Consider the following 17128-nt stretch of genomic DNA (forward strand, 5'->3'; position numbering starts at 1 on the left):
GGAAAGGAAATACACAGTAAAAATGAAAATTTAACAATAATTATAAGCAGAAAAAAAACACAAAAAACCCACTAAACCCCTGAAAATATTCACAGCACAATATCCTGAGATTTTAACAGTGGTAAACTGACTCAGATTCTCGCATTTTTTCCAAGTATAAGATAGAATGAAGGCATTATCAGACTTGCAAATTCTCCTGACATTTATCCCTATGCACTTGTTTGCCACCTGATCATACAGGTATCAGCATGAAAGGTTGTCAGGTTGAAAAGCAAATTGTTTGAGATGGGAGATGTTCGAGAAACGAGGTTCCACTATATTTCATCTTTCACAAGAAGCCTAACTAGAAAGAGTGGTTACATACAGAGGTCTTAGAGTTCTTGGTTTATATGATAAAGTCTTACTATGTGAAGATCACAGAATTGAAAGTAATGGTATTAGAAAATATTTTTTTTTCTAGTTTTTCTGGAACCAGAAACATTGGATCTTTTCTTCAATTTGTATCATTCACTTCCACCACTACTATCTCAGTTAGTAAGTAAAAATCATTTATTATTTCATTAAAAAGTATCTGTGATCTTTATCTAAGGTTGTTATAGATTTACTTTAAAAAATTCTACTTATATTCTTGGTTGGATTTACCTCTCACAGGAAAGTCTTACATTTCTGGGATTTGTATTGCTGAAATTGTTTGTCAGATTCTGTTCAGAGTCAACGGTGCATTCCATTTCATGGGTGATCCCAGAGCCATTTACTGTTGATTTAGCTCCTGCCCAGAGCCAGCACAGCCTATCAACCTCCTAAGTATATCTTCCTTCCTACTCAGTCCCCATTCCTTCTGGGCCTGTCTAGTAATTGGCCACCCCATCAGTTACCTTCCCTTCTCTTACCCTCTTTCTAGCTCTTTCTCAGCCCTGCCTTGTCTCCAGGTCTTCCGAGTGCCAGGCAGTCCCCATCAGATATCTCTGAATGAGAAACAGACCTGCTCACTTGATTTTGTGCTCATTACTTCAGTTGTTAATTTTTTAATCCAATTCTATTATGTGATTTAACAATTCTTGAAATTCTTTGATTATATACTAGATCTTTGAGACTATGAACCTAATCCTGTGGAATCTAAAACAGAAACCAGGCGAGATTGGACAAAAAAAAAGATAGAAGAAAAAGTTGTCAGTTTAATAGCTAAGCTTGTAGAAGTAAAGTTGGGAATTCTAACATTGCCATTTCCTGAAAAAGATGCTCACGATTTAAAGTGCATATCAGTGTTTTGTTTGTTTAGATGTGTTGTTGCCTAGAAGGAAGAAACAGATTCACAAAAATACTCTTTTCTTTTCTTTTTTTTTTAAGGTGTGTGCTCTTGAAGCTAGGATTTTAAGACGGTGGTTTTGAAACAAGGTTTCAGAGGACACTCATGTGTCCAGGTGGTGCCACCAAGCTTCAGCCTTCTGTCTTTTAACTACAATAGTCTTGTTTTTAGTTGTTTAAAATGGTTGTTGTGTGTACAATTATGTTTTGGACAAAACAAGCCTTTGGTGCTTAAAAAATACAATGGAATATAATGGCTTTAAGAGAAAGTGACATAAGCACCATATATTAATTGGGCATGCCCTATTAGTATATGGTGCTTATGTCACTTTATCCTCAAAGTGGCCCTGCAGGGTATTATTACCCTATGTAGACCGGAAACCACACTGGCAAAGGTGACTTTCTCCAGGGCAATAAACGAACGATTGGAGCTGAGAGTCAAACCTACGTGTTTGGGCACCCCTAACCCTGGATATTTTTAATATGCGAGTAGTTCCCAAACCTTCTACACATCAGAATTGCCTAAGAAGTTTTTTTTGTTTTGTGTTTGTTGGTTGTTGTTTTTTTGACAGTACAGCAAACTGGAGAACATCTGAAAATGCCATCCTCTGATTTTTGTTCTTATTATCACCTTTGCCAAGAGACCCAGGCATTATGTGTGAAATGGAAATATTTAAATATCAGCACAAATTGTATTTTTTAAAAATCAGGCAAGCAAATGTTATGTGGACAAAAACATAAGGGCCAGTTTGACCTAAAAGTTACCAATTTGGGGCCTCTCATTTAATGATCCAGCAGACTTCAGTGGGCACCAGTGGTGGAATTAAGAAGCCAGGTAGTGAAATTACCTGGTAAAGTATTAACTTTAGGGAGATAACTAGACCATAAGTACTCGGTAGGCATTTTTATAGAGCATCTAACTCTTCCAGCAGCATTTCCAAATTGTTCCTCAAGATATTAATGAATATTCTGTTACCAAATAAATTTGGGACATGCTAGATTCAGTAAAGCTGTTGGAGTCCCTCAGCTTCCTCCATTTGCAGGATACCATAGTGCATAACATGCACTATTTCCCAAATATATTCTATCACAAAACCATATTTTCTTTTTGATTGAACACCTGGTTCATGGGTTCACAAAAGAACTGGTACTCAGAAGCAGTTGAAAGCCTTTTGAGTGTATATGTCCAGGGACTGCTGTGGGCATCCTATCTAATAAAAGAGTAATATGCAAATTAACCATTACTCGTGACAAAGATGGTGGCGCCAGCCAGAGCCACGGAGCTGGCCAGAGCAGGTGGGAGGCTTGGCTTCCTTGGTCACCTTAGCTGGCTCCGTGGCCGCCACCCAGACAAAGCCAAAGTGGCAGGGCCGAGGCAGAGGCGGTTAGGGGCGATCAGGCCAGGAGGGGAGGGCAGTTGGGGTGATCAGGCTAGTGGTGGAGGAAGTTGGGGGGCGAGCAGGCCAGCAGGGGGCAGCAGTTGGGGGCGAGCAGGCTGGTGGGGGGGTGAATAGTTGGGGCCAAGCAGGCCAGCAGCAGGGGGGCAGTAAGGGGTGAGCAGGCCAGCAGGGGGGCCAGTTTGGGGCAATCAGGCCGGCATGGGGGGCAGTTGGGGGTGAGCAGGCCAGCAGGGGGGTGTCAGTTGGGGGCAATTAGGCCAGCAGAGGGGGGGAGGTTGTGGATGAGCAGGCCAGCAGGTGGTGTCAGTTGGGTCAAAGCAGGCCGGCAGCGGGGGGGCAGTAGAGGGCGAGCAGGCCAGCAGCAGGGGGGCAGCTGGGGGTGAGCAGGCCAGCAGGGGGGCCAGTTGAGGGCAAGCAGGCTGGCAGGGGAGGCAATAGGCGGCAAGCAGGCCAGCGGGGGGGGGGGTGCGGCAGTTGGGGGCTATCAGACCAGTGGGGGGGGCAGTTTGGGGTGAGCAGGCTGGTGGGGGGGCAATCAGGCCAGCAAGGGGGGCAGTTGGGGGTGAGAAGGCCGGTGGGGGGGCATTTGGGAGCGAGCAGGCTGGCAGGCAGAGTGGTTAGGGGTGAGCAGGCGGGCAGGCAGGTGAGCGGTTAGGAGCCAGCGGTCAAGGCGTCTTCCAAGGGGTCCCAAATTGGAGAGGGTGCAGGCCGGGCTGAGGCCCTCCCCTCCCCCATGCATGAATTTCGTACACTGGGCCACTAGTATCTTATATAGTAAAAGCCCAGTGACCAGAATGACCGGTGGACCAGTTGCTATGATGCGCACTGACCACTAGGGAGCAGACGCTCAATACAGGAGCTGTCCCCTGGTGGTCAGTGCGCTCCCACAGTGGGAGCGCCACTTGGCTGACCTGGATGAGCGGTGCTCCCACAGCTGGCCAATCCCCACAGGCCACGCCCCCCACCAGTGCACGAATCCCGCGCACCAGGCCTCTAGTATAATATATGAAAAAATATTAGAAGAGAATACACACCTATAGAAATGTTAATGTGGGGTTGAAGAGTTGTCAGTGGTGGATGTAGGTAGGTTAAATTTTTAGCTTTTATTATTTTTGAATTTTATAATGCTTTTTTAATCGCCAAAATTAAAAAATAATATTTTTTATGTAGAGACAAATGTGGCCATAGTTACTTTTAAAATTGAAATGACTCTTGTTTCCTTTTTTAGGCACTTTCATGTTTAGTTCAGTTTGCTTCTACTAGAAGGTCCTTATTCAGCAGTCCTGAACGTGCCAAGTACCTTGGTAATTTAATTAAGGGAGTAAAACGGATACTTGAAAACCCTCAGGTATTTATGAAGAAACCAAATTAATACTTAGCATATAGAAATACAGTTTTCCTGCTGAAAGGTGCATAATAAACTAATTTCTTTATTATGATTCTATAAGAAAATATGAAGTATCATATTCATCTTCCGTATAGTTCTTTTGTAGTAGAAATGGGCACGTTTTGAAGTGATTAATTCAGTTATATCTACCTTCTGAACTAGAAGACAATATAAATCTGAATGTTAATATTGGAATAAGTGGCTTTAAATGATGAAATGATGTCTTTTTGCCCTCTTGTGGACAAATAAGTTTGTAGGTTGTAAAATCTACTTTCTACACTAAGTGCAAAGCTTCAATAGCTATATTCATTTAAAAGAATTGCAGCCCTAACCGGTTTGGCTCAGTGGATAGAGTGTCCACCTGCGGACTGAAGGGTCCCAGGTTCGATTCTGGTTAAGGGCATGTATTTTGGTTGCGGGCACATACCCAGTAGGGAGTGTGCAGGAGGCAGCTGAATAGATGTTTTTCTCTCATTGATGTTTCTAACTCTATCCCTCTTCCTTCCTCTCTCTAAAAAATCAATAAAATATATTTAAAACAAAAACAACCAAAATTAAAAAAAAAAAGAATTGCAAAGCCATTATTAATTAGTGATTTTGCATGCCTACATAAAATTTTTTGTTTCACTTTTTGTTTTAGTTTAAAATATTTGTAACAAAAGTACAGATTTTAAAGGGTTAAATGATGAATTTAAGGAAGTTTATATAAATCTCTTGCTTACTACTAATTTTGAGGGGACATAATATTTGTACATAAAGAAAATGTATTTATAAAGACCAGTTGTTTTTGCAGGTTATTCTTATATGTTGTACATTTGCTTTACCTTTTCAATTTAGTATAACTAAAATGTGTTTTGCTGATAAATGAAATTTTACCAATATACTTAAAATTTTTTAATTTTAATTCTATCATCAATCAATATGTGGAGGGTAATATGCTAATATCAGATAATCCTCTTAATTGGTTTAACATCTAAATGTTGATGTTTCATGGCTGTAAAAGTTAGTTTGAATATTATATTGATTATTTTGGAATTACAAACATGCCTTAAAAGACCTGTGAGCACAAAATATCTTTTTGCAATTTGTCCTTAATAATTAGACACTATTTTATGTTCTTTCCTTGAGCTCATTTGAATGAAATTTCTTATAAATTCCTTCAGTATTAAACACATACTTTTTGAATTCTGTTTCATGCCAGCTACAGAGCAAAGTGCTCAAACTATCAAGATCATAACATGTGTCCCCTTATCTTCAAGATGCTCACAGACAACTGGGCGCACCTCTTTTTGTCTTTCCTTTTAACCTAGCCTCCTTCAAAAGTTATTTCTGTATCTTGTGCTATTTTTGTTAAACTCTGTGCCCTACATGACAGTAAATTATTTGAATGACTCTTCATTTAGCAACTAACTGGAAGATGCATGAGGGTACAGTGCTTGTAGGTACTCAACAAAAATTTGTTGAATTAAAATAAATTTCTGTTACTTGTGTGTGCATATACACTATTTTTTAAGGTGGGGTGGGATTGCTCTTTTCTAGGGTTTCTAGAGGCCATTCTTATATTCTTACTAGAGGCCCGGTGCACAAAATTCGTGCATGGGGGGGGGGGGCGTCCCTCAGCCCAGCCTGCACCCTCTCACAGTCCGGGACCCCTCAGGCCTAAACTGGCAGTCAGACATCCCTCTCGCAATCCGGGAACACTGGTTCCTAATCGCTGGCCTGCCTGCCTGCCTCATCGCCCCTAACCACTCTGCCTGCCTGCCTCCTTGCCCCTAACCACTCGCCTGCCTGCCTCTTTGCCCCTAACCACTCGCCTGCCTGCCTCTTTGCCCCTAACCACTCGCCTGTCTGCCTGATCACTCACCTGCCTGTCTGATCACCCCTAACCGCCTCTGCCTGCCTGCCTGATCACCCCTAACCACTCGCCTGCCTGCCTGATCACCCTTAACTGCTTGCCTGCCTGCCTGATTGCCCCTAACCACTAGCCTGCCTGCCTGATCACCTCTAATTGCCTGCCTGCCTGATCGCCCCTAACCATTCACCTGCCTGCCTGATCACCCCTAACCACCTCTGCCTGCCTGCCTAATCACCCCTAACCACTTGCCTGCCTTCCTGGTCACCCCTAACCACCTCTGCCTGCCTGCCTGATCGCCTCCAGCCACTCGCTTGCCTACCTGATCACCCCTAACTGCCTCTGCCTGCCTGCCTGCCTTATCGCCCCTAACCACTCGCCTGCCTGCCTGATCGCCCCTAACTACCTCTGCCTTGGCCCTGCTGCCGTGGCTTTGTCCGGAAGGTCGTTCGGCTCTCTGGTCTAATTAGCATATTATGCTTTTATTATTATAGACTAGAGGCCCAGTGCACAAAATTTGTGCACTCGGAGGAGGATGTCCCTCAGCCCGGATTGCGAGAGGGCACAGGCCAGGCTGAGGGACCCACTGGTGCACGATTGGGGCTGGGGAGGGATGCGGGAGGTTGGCCAGCCTGGGAGGGACCATGGGAAGGCTCCAGGGCATGTCTGGCCTGTCTCACTCAGTCCTGATCTGCCGGACCCCAGCAACAAGCTCATCTACTGGTTGGAGCGTCTGCCCCCTGGTGGTCAGTGCACATCATAGCTACTGGTTGACAGGTCAACTGTCTGCCCCTGGTGGTCAGTGCACATCATAGTGAATGGTTGAGTGGCCTTAGCATATAATTAGTATATTATGCTTTGATTAATTGAATGGCCTACCACACAACCAGACACTTAGCATATTAGGCTTTTATTATATAGGATTTTCTTTCTCAAATATTTTTCAAATCTTCTATTAACTTATGTTTAAGACACAACACACACACACACACACACACACACACACACATTTTTTTGTGTAATATAATGGGTTCCTAAACATTATAATTTAGCCATCATGGTGCAAAGTTTCCTGCAAAGCCTCTACTTTGGATTCCTTATTATTAATAATTTATAACAACATTAAATCCAGCAGAAATTGTTTTCTTTCATTATTGTTTACCAATTGACACAAAATAACATAAGTGCTCATGAAAACTGGAAGACTTAATAAAATACTCTTGGAATTTTATTGATGGTCATCAGCTTGGTTTGTTTTTAAGTATTTTTAAAAGCCTTTCTTTTTGTCTCATATTTTAGGGTTTGTCTGATCCAGGTAATTACCATGAATTTTGTCGATTTTTGGCTCGTTTGAAGACAAATTATCAGCTGGGAGAGTTAGTTATGGTGAAGGAGTATCCTGAAGTTATCAGATTGATTGCTAATTTTACCATTACTAGCCTACAGGTAAATAGAAATTTATAATTGATATTAAACTGTAGTTTTAAAGCAATTTCTTGGTAAAATTTGGTGGGGATTTAAAAAAATATCTATTAGAGTACTTTGCTAAAAATGTTCATTGCAAGGTTTTAGGTTAAAAAGTTCATTAAACATTTTATAATAAAAATTTAGAGGTCATCTGAGTATCTAATAATTGAAGAATAATTGAGAAGCTGTAGTAAGATCTATGTGAAGAAATATAAAAGTTTTTACAGATTGGTTTAGGGAAAATTCTATTTTTAAATTTAGGAAAAGGTTTTGAAACCATATTTTCCACATGATATCACCTCTGTGAAAAACTATTCATGGAAATAAGATTAGAAGGAAGTTATGAATATTTTGATAGTGATCATTCATGGGTGATAGAGTAATGAGAGATTGTTGGTTTCTTTATACATTTTTGCATTTACAAAAATGTGCTACATGTTAAGTGTTCATTGGTTATATAATCTGAATAAAAGTTAATTTTAAAATATGTGTTTAGTAATTTTGCCTCTGTAATTCTTATTCTAGGAAGATATGTCATTTTAAATAACATTTGCTTTATTTCTTTGTAGCATTGGGAATTTGCTCCCAACAGTGTTCATTATTTATTAACTCTGTGGCAAAGGATGGTAGCTTCAGTTCCTTTTGTGAAATCAACTGAACCCCACTTATTAGACACTTATGCACCAGAAATCACGAAGGCCTTTATCACTTCTCGGTTGGAATCTGTTGCCATAGTTGTGAGGTATTGAAAACTAAATCTTTCTGTTGTATTTTCATCTTTTGCATCTTGGAATTTTTAAAAATTTAGGAATAATTTACCTACTGTAAAATTCACCCTTTTTAGTGTACAGTTTTATGAGTTCTGACAAGTGCATATAACTACCATCACAATTAAGATATAGAATGGTTTCATCACCCCCAAAAGTTGTTTTGGGTCCCTTTGTAGTCATTTCTTTCCCCACCCTTAGCCTCTGGCCATTGCTGATTTGTTTTGTTTCCCTATAGTGTTTGCCTTTTCTGGAATGTTGTATGAATGAAATTATACAGTAGATAGCCTTTTAGTCCGGCTTCTTTCACTTAGCATAGTGCACTTAGGATTCCTCCAGGTTGGGTTAGTAGTTGTTTTCTTTTCATTGCAGTATAGTATTCGATTTTATGGACGATCACAATTTGTTTAGCCATTCACATCTGAATGGACATTTGGGTGGTTTTCATTTTTATCAATTTTGAATAAAACAGCTGTAAATGGTCCTGTACAGATTTTTGCATGAACATAAATTTTTGTTTCTTTTGTGTAAGTACTGAGGTGTGAGACTCCTAGGATGCATAGTAAGTGTGTTTTACTTTGTATGAAACTGCCAAACTCTTTCGCAAAGTGGCTGTATCATTTTGCATTCCCACCAGCACTGTATGAAAGATTCCATTGCTCTGCATCCTCACCAGCACTTGATATTATCAGTCTTTAAAAATTTTAGTCATTCTTAAGGTATGTAGTGGTACCTCATTGTGGTTTTAATTTGCATTCCTTGAATGAATAATAATATTGATCATCTTTTTATAGGCTTATTTGTCATATGTATGTATTCTTTGGAAAATGCCTGTCAAATCTGTTGCCATTTTTTATTGGGTTGTTTATTTTCTTATATTGAGATTTGAAGGGGTCTGTATATTCTGGTCACAAGTCTTTTTATCATGTGTGTTTTTCAGATACTTTCTCCCAGTTCATAGCTTGCCTTTTCATTTCCTTAGTAGTCTTTCAAAGATAAATTGTTTTAAAGTTTGAAGTCCAATTTATCCTTTATTTTTTCTTCTAAAAGTTATGTACTTTCAGAACTAACGTTTAGATCTGATTCATTTTGAGTTAATTTTTGTGATGTGAGGTAAGGCTTGAGGTTTCTGTTGTTGTTTAGCATATGGATGGCCAATTATATCAACACCATTTACAGAAAAGACTTCTTTCTCCATTGAATTGCCTTTGCACTGTTTTCAAAAATTAATTGACCGCATACATGTGGTTCTATTTCTTGATTCTCTTTTCATTAATTTAACTGTTTCTCCTTCTGCCAATACCCTATCTTGAATACAGTGGTCTTATATAATAAGCTTTGAAATCAGGTAGTATGAGTCTTCCACCTTGGTTTCCCTTTTCAAAAATTATTTTGCCTCTAGTGAGAATAAATCTTCCATAATTATTTGCAATAATATGGGTGAATCCCTCAAACATTATATTAAGCAAAGGAAGGCAGACATATACTCTGTACAACATCCATGAAGTGCAAAATCAGGCCAAATTAATCTGCTCTTCTTTTGGGTATATAAGAGGGGACTTCTGGGCAATAAGGAGGACTCTGAGGTACTAGAAATGTGCTGGTTTTTGTTATGAGTGCCAGTCGCATTGGTGTGTTCACTTTGTAAAATTCATCAAGCTGTACACCTGTGATTAGTGAGCTCTTCTGTATGTGTATTATATATGACTATAAAATTTTTATGAAAATAAGGGAGTCAAAAAAAGTATTTTGGCTCTTTTACTTCCTTTGTTTTTCCATGTAAATTTTAGAATTATCTTGTCAGTATCTACAACAAAATCCTGGTGGAATTTTAACTGGGATTGCATTGAATTTATATGTTAATTTAGGGGAAGAATTGATATCTAAGCAATATCAAGTCTTTCAGCCAGTCACCATGTTTATTTTTTAATATATTTAATTCTGTAATTTCTTTCATCAGTGTTTGTAGTATTCAGCCTTAATATTTTACATATATTTAATTAGATTTAAGTAGTAGTTTATTTTTTCTGGTGCCTTTTGAAGATACTGTTTTTTAAATTTTAATCTCCAATTTTTCATTGCTAGTATATTGTAATACAGTTAAATTTTATATATTGATTCTGTTTGCCAGAATCTTGGTAAACTCACCTGCTAGTACGAGTAGCTTTTTTGGGGGTGTTTTTTTTAAATGTATGCAATCATGCTATTTTCAAATATAGACATTTTATTTCTTCCAATCTATTTGTCTTTTATTCCTTTATCCATTGTGGAATTTTATTTAACATCAATTAAGTATATTTGTGGTAAATAAAAGTACATCACACTAATGCCTGCAAACTTGTTCTTATATATTTGCAGAGATAATTTAGATGATCCGCTGGATGATACTGCCACTATCTTTCAGCAGTTGGAGCAGCTATGCACTGTCAGCAGATGTGAATATGAGAAGACATGCTCTCTTCTTGTACAGCTGTTTGACCAAAACGCACAGAATTACCAAAAGCTTCTGCATTCTGCTTCTGGGGTAACGGTGGACATGGCAGTTCAGGAAGGTCAGTGAATTTTATCTGACTGTTACATGGCATGTAGAATTGTAAGTAGCTTCATTAATCACTGTAGTAATTTTATGCAAATTATTTTTATATATTTTCCCCAATTCCTCAACACCCCCCCCCCCAAGCATTAATTTTTTTAACCTTTTGGATATTTTGGTGGCTTGATGGTTAATTTTCAGTTTTCTTTATGATTTACAGGAAATATTTTTCTCTGGAATCAGTATCTAGAAAAGCTGATAACGAGTAGAGTTTATTATAACTGGCTTTTAACTGATCTAATTGATCATGTTTTCTTCTTTGTTGTAGAAGACTGCAAATTCAGAGCCTAAATAGATCATAATATAGTTACACAATGCAATACTATATAACAATAAAGTGAATGAGTTGTAGGTATACTTAAAGATGAATGTCAGAGATAAGATAGTTAGTGGAGTGGGGCAATTGTTAGGAAACTATATATAGTTTGAAATATTTAATAAAGCCTAAAAACAAGGATCCTAAAAATACATTGTTTTGGAACATACAATGATATGCTCAAGTGATATAATGAAAGAACAATGTCAAGAGAATAGTAAGCTCCAAATGCAGGATCATGGTTACCTCCAGAGTGGGAGGTAAGGAGACAAGCTAGGGGAGGGATGTGAAGATAGGAGTGAGTATATTGGTAAAACCTTGGTTCACAGGTGTTTGTTTTATTACACTTCATATACATGAGACATATTTTTTCATATATATAAATATTATATTACAATGGAAAAAGATTCAGTTGTGAAATCAAAGACCTGATTTTCTACAAAAGGATATTTCTTACAAAAGGATATTAGCTGTTCTAAGATATATTGATGAAATTAATTGAACAGTAATAATTTATTAATGTTAAATAGGTTTGTATATTGAATAAATAAGTCAGACTTGATTTTTGATTAATATAAATTCGAGGAGTTTTTATAGTTAGGTACATTATGTAGTTTTAATAAAATGCCATTTCAAAGTCTCTAATATAATGCCTCATACATAGAAAATTTTAAATAAATATTTTTCCTTCTAGTCAAAATGTCAGTAGGAAGGAATTTGTCCATCTTTTAAAGATTTCTATGGCATACTAAAAAATGACTGTTTTATTTATTAAAAATACCTAACATGGCTCTAGTTTGTACTACTGTATGTAGTAGTATTCAATTTCTTTTGTGCAGACTAAACACTTCAGTTAATGTTGAACAAAGAAAATTATATGCTCTCGTTATATCTGCCTTAATTTAGATGCTTAATGGCTTTTAATGTTACAAAATAAGTTTATTATTATATTATAATCTCATTTGTATTATATTGTCTTGCTCTTCCATATTTGTGGTGATGTGGTCATGGTTTACGAAAACAATAATCCCTAAGAAATAGGTCATTAACAGTAGTTAACGATTACGTGTGATCTATGGTAATGACTGATTTCTTTGGGATTATTGCAGTTATAAACCATAATTACAGATTATTACAGCAATAATTATTTTGTTTAAGGAAAAAATGTTCTGTGCTCAAACAGCTGCTAAAACAAGTGCCCTGAACATTAATGGAAAATTAAAATGAAAATTTAGTCTTATTATAAGATGAGATACTTTTAAAATTTATAGATATATAACTCATGTATTGGATATTTATATATCTAAATACAGTTTAGATTAGTGGATTTATATGGTTCTTTATATTTTGTGGAAATAATTCTGTAGCCAAAGTAACTTCTTAACATTTGTTATTTTGAACACTGCCAAACTACAATTGTTGAGGTTTAGGGAAAGGTTTAATATGTATGAGAAATACCACTTTTCATTCAGTTAAATATGAAAATTACATTTGATAGCTTAATAATAATGCCTTTTTATTTCATTGTTCACTTCTAACATTAACCCTAATTTATCCAGTCAGTAGTTGTTACCAAAGGTTAAGAAATACCTGCTTTTCTGTTTTCTGTATGATAGAAATCACTGCTTTCTAAAACAAGGAAAGAGTAAATATACATTCTATTTTTCTCTAAATAAATAAATGTCCATTCAGAATTTATCACAATTTAAAAAAAATGCTCACAATTGACCACATACTATCTTTGCCTAGTATTCTTTGATATAAAAGTTATAATTTGAAGGTCACAGAGTAAGATAAATTAAAGAATAAAAATATATTTTCTATCATTAGGCAGTGATACCCCTACTTATCTCTCTTACTAGGTTTAATTTATTTGGCATGGGGGTCTCTTTCCCTTCTCAGCCTGTCCCATACCTATACCTATTTAGTTAAAACACTACAGCAGAACATGACACATAGTAGATACTCAGCAAATGATTTTCTGAGTGTATTTTACTTGGAATTTTTTTTTTTAGTTTAATTTTTTGTTTGTTTTACAAACAGCATTTTAAAAGTATAACTAATTGTAACTAGCTTTGGAAAAGAGTATTTTACTTGCAGAATATAATTTAGTGCTTCTCACAAGCCTGTGAAACAGGTATTATTATCATCCTCATATTTATAAATTAAAGCCAAGAATGATTAAGTACCTAGCATAATAGTAGAGGTAGGATTTGAATCCAGACTTTGCTCTTGGTAGCTAAATTGTACAGCCTCTATTTTTAAATATTGATCTTCCAACGGAGAAATATAAAAATTACATGCATGATGAATTCTTTGTCTATTTTCAACTAGGTTTGTTTTATCAAAAGCTATTTGGCAAATGCTTCTATGTTTACATTAGTGAAAATTCCCAAAGTAAATTTTTTTATTTTAATTCAACTATTCAACAAATATTCATTTTATGTGTCACATATACTTGCTTTTATTGGGGGGGGGGGGGATTATTTGAGAATCAAAAGAAGTGTGAAAAGCCCTAGAAATGATCCCAAAGGAAGATGAAATCTCATCTTATATGTGGTGAAAATTTGGGAGACAGAGAAAAATTCAGGATTAGCAATTAAAATGTTTTAAATAAACACAAGAGATTGATAGATCATAAGATATTGTTGGATCACCAAGGTTTGTCCAGCTGATTGACACCTGTGTTGAGTATTCCCTTTTATCAATCTTGAGAGGAAGTAGTATATATCTCATCATAGTATGAGAATTGACTCCTGGAAATTTGTTGCCTATATTGGAATCATAGCACTGAACTTTTTAATAGGGATTTGTGATATTCAGTGAATATATGTAGATAATAGATACAGTGTTTAGAACAGTACCTACTAAATAGTATTATATAAATTTTGCTATTATTTTTAGTAATAGTAAAGCTTGCTTTAAGGAATATCAGTATCTAAAAATTTAAAGTGACACAACATAAGGTTATTATTCATATTTATTTTGAGGAATAATTTGCAACAGGTATTTTAAAAATAACTCCCATAGTCAAATTATTACATTCACCAAAAATTATGTTTCAGATTCATATGCATTATACAAAATGTGTATGGCCCATATACAATTGGAGCATAGTCTATTAATAATGACTTCTGTAATATTCTGTGAAATATGGTTGATTTTCATAATTCAGTATTTATGTTCTACAAAGTTGCTGTGAACACTGAATTAGCAAATATTAAACCATTTGCTCCTAGTGGAAATACCGGTTTAGGTTCCTGTAGGCCTCTGGTCACAACATTTTCATCAACTGATCAACATATAATTTTCTTTTATGTGTTTTTCTGCTTAAAAACATCATACTTATATATTGTTGACTCATTAACATTGAACTTAGCCAACAGCACTACAACTCATGCCTGGATGAAGCTTATCTAACACATGTATTTTCTCTGTAAAACGCATAACAGCCTTTTTCCCACTAGACAGCACTAGCATTACTCTTGAGGACGATTTTAAAAATTATGCCTGAAAATACAAAGGGAATATATTGACTACCATCTTTTATATTCTAAGCAGGGGTTATATTAAAAATAATCAAACTGGTACTATTATGACCAGATGAAAAGATTCTGATGATTGTGTAATACTAGTACTGACTAACAGCCCTGGATCTAGACACTACATTTGTTTTTTTGTTATCAAGTTTAATTTTAATCATTCAAGTATTCAGGGTAGATACAATTATCTCCATTTTACAGGTGAAAACCCTGAGATGTAAAGGCATAAGTAACTTATTCAACATCACACAGCAAATTGATAGAGCTGAGATTCAAACAGTTTTATCTGGCTGTAAAATCTGTCAATATTACTGTTCTACTTACTGCCTTTACTGCCTTGATAAACTTAAAACCCAACTCTCCACTCTGTGAAGAACTGACTTCACGATAGTTTATCACTTGTTTGGAAGAATAGATCATTTTACTAATTTTGGAATTTTCTGAAAAATAAGCTTTTTTTTCTACAATACTTCCTAAACATTTTTCTTTCATGTTATATATTAGGACGTCTTGCATGGCTGGTATACTTAGTTGGGACAGTTGTTGGAGGAAGATTAACATATACCAGTACAGACGAACATGATGCTATGGATGGAGAATTATCCTGTCGGTAAGTAATGGCCATGTAATTTACAGAAATTTACTATGTAGTTAAGAAATTTACTGAACTGGTATTATTAGCTAAAGCATTTTGTGCCTGGCCTTTTGAGGAAGGTATTTTCCTTTTTATTGATGAGAATACCAAGGTTTAGAGGTTAAGTGATTTGTAGATGTCAAATTGTAAGTTGTATAGTCGAATATATTTTTAACAAGTGTTTAAATAGTGTGATAAAGATTTAGGTTGCTTTTTATTTCTTAGGATTTGATGAAGCATGCAATTTGGTGTGTATTGGGATGGTGGCAAAATTGGGATGACATACATCTGGTCAAAAGCAATGGATAGTCAGTTACCAATACAAGCTTTGTTTTTGATTGTTGGCTAGATTATTCACCTCATGACCATACCCTTAATAAGGAGCAATTCATGTTTCTATTCTAAACTGAGGAAAATTCCTACGTATGTATGAAATGAGTGAGTTGGTTTTCCATATATTTTAATTTCTAATAGCATTTTTATAAAAAGTAATACATGTGTTTGTCAAACCCTTTAAAAATTTAAATGAAGTCTTATATTAATTTGGAGATAACTACTACTATCATTTTGGTAAAGACCTTGAGTCTTTTAAATTGATGCTTAAGGGTATATGTACACTACATGTGTATTTTTCAACTTTTTAAACAGAAATTATAATATTGTCTTGTAAACTAAAATAGGGATACTAATAATACCTAATTCATTTGGGGCTATTATTAGGATTACATGAGTTAATATTTGTTAAGTCTTAAAACAATGCCTGGCAAATATTAAGTACTATATTACTAAAAAAAAACTAACAATCAAAACACTTTAAAAAAAATCAAACATAACATTCTGAACATTTCACCTAGATATGAAATATTCTAAGCTGTACCATAATTTATACAGACATTTATTTTGGAAATTTCAGGTTCTCAATTTTTTTTTTATTATAAACTGCCTTACGGTAAGTATTCTTTTAGTTGTATTTTCCCTTCATTCCATACCCATTTCAGCCTTTAAACTGGCTCTTGTCAATGAAATTTGAATACGAATGGAATATAAATATTTTTAGTTTCTCGACGTTTATTATTGCCAATATTAAATCACTTTAAAATATGAATGGGGGACATTTTAAAATGCTTTGGTTAATTTTAAACCAAGTGAACAGTTTGCCTCTATGCCATCTTTTAATATAACATCATAGATTTAGTAAAGTGGAAATTAAATATACTATAGTTTGATTTTTTTATAAGTTTTTATCACCAAGTAGGGAAATAACCATTGGCACTATTTTTCTGAGAAATATATAACAGGAAGTAAACAAAAGAGGGTGTATATTTGTCAAGTAGAAAATTTTAATTTTTTCTTTAAGCAGCAAACATATGTATCTGTAAATAAGATTTGTTTTGTGTTTTAGTCTGCATTCTTCAGGAAACAGAGCCTTAGGTGAAGTTTATGGACGAGGCTTTTTGAGGGTTGGGAAGAAGGGTACCTTTTCAGGGAAGAAAGAGTGAAGGAAAAGGAGATGAGAGAATAAGGGGAAGAAGATAGGATCAATCTTCATTATTCACAGATTCCATATTTGCAAACTTACGTCATTGCTAAAATTTAATTGTACCCCTAATCAACATTCGTGGTGCTATTATAGTCATTCTTGGACTTGAGCATAGTTGCTAGCTGAGGTTGAACAGATGCTCTGCCTTCTTTTGGCTCCCATGCTGTAAATGTATCCTTTTTGCTGTCTACTTAGTGCCATCATTTTTGCATTTTTATTGCTGGTTTTGTTTTTTGTTGCTGGTTTTGCTGTTTAAAATGGCCCTTCCAGCAGAGTGCTGAAGTGCTGGCCAGTGTTTCTTAGCACGAGAAGGCTGAAATATGCC

The 17128-nt window shown here is 35.9% G+C and overlaps 1 protein-coding gene across 4 annotated transcripts in view; it reads left to right on the plus strand.

The window, feature by feature from the left end:
- RANBP17 (RAN binding protein 17) overlaps nucleotides 1-17128 on the plus strand; it is a 232729-nt gene that overhangs the window by 24481 nt on the left and 191120 nt on the right. For all 4 annotated transcript variants that reach the window (XM_079771004.1, XM_079771005.1, XM_079771006.1 and 1 more), the window contains exons 8-13: nucleotides 461-534; nucleotides 3934-4053; nucleotides 7244-7390; nucleotides 7981-8153; nucleotides 10537-10730; nucleotides 15134-15239. In XM_079771004.1, coding sequence (XP_079627130.1) covers nucleotides 461-534; nucleotides 3934-4053; nucleotides 7244-7390; nucleotides 7981-8153; nucleotides 10537-10730; nucleotides 15134-15239 — 814 coding nt within the window. The remainder of the gene's footprint in view (nucleotides 1-460; nucleotides 535-3933; nucleotides 4054-7243; nucleotides 7391-7980; nucleotides 8154-10536; nucleotides 10731-15133; nucleotides 15240-17128) is intronic.

The sequence above is a fragment of the Cnephaeus nilssonii genome, assembly GCF_951640355.1.
Source record: "Cnephaeus nilssonii genome assembly, chromosome: 5".
Lineage (NCBI taxonomy): Eukaryota > Metazoa > Chordata > Mammalia > Chiroptera > Vespertilionidae > Cnephaeus > Cnephaeus nilssonii.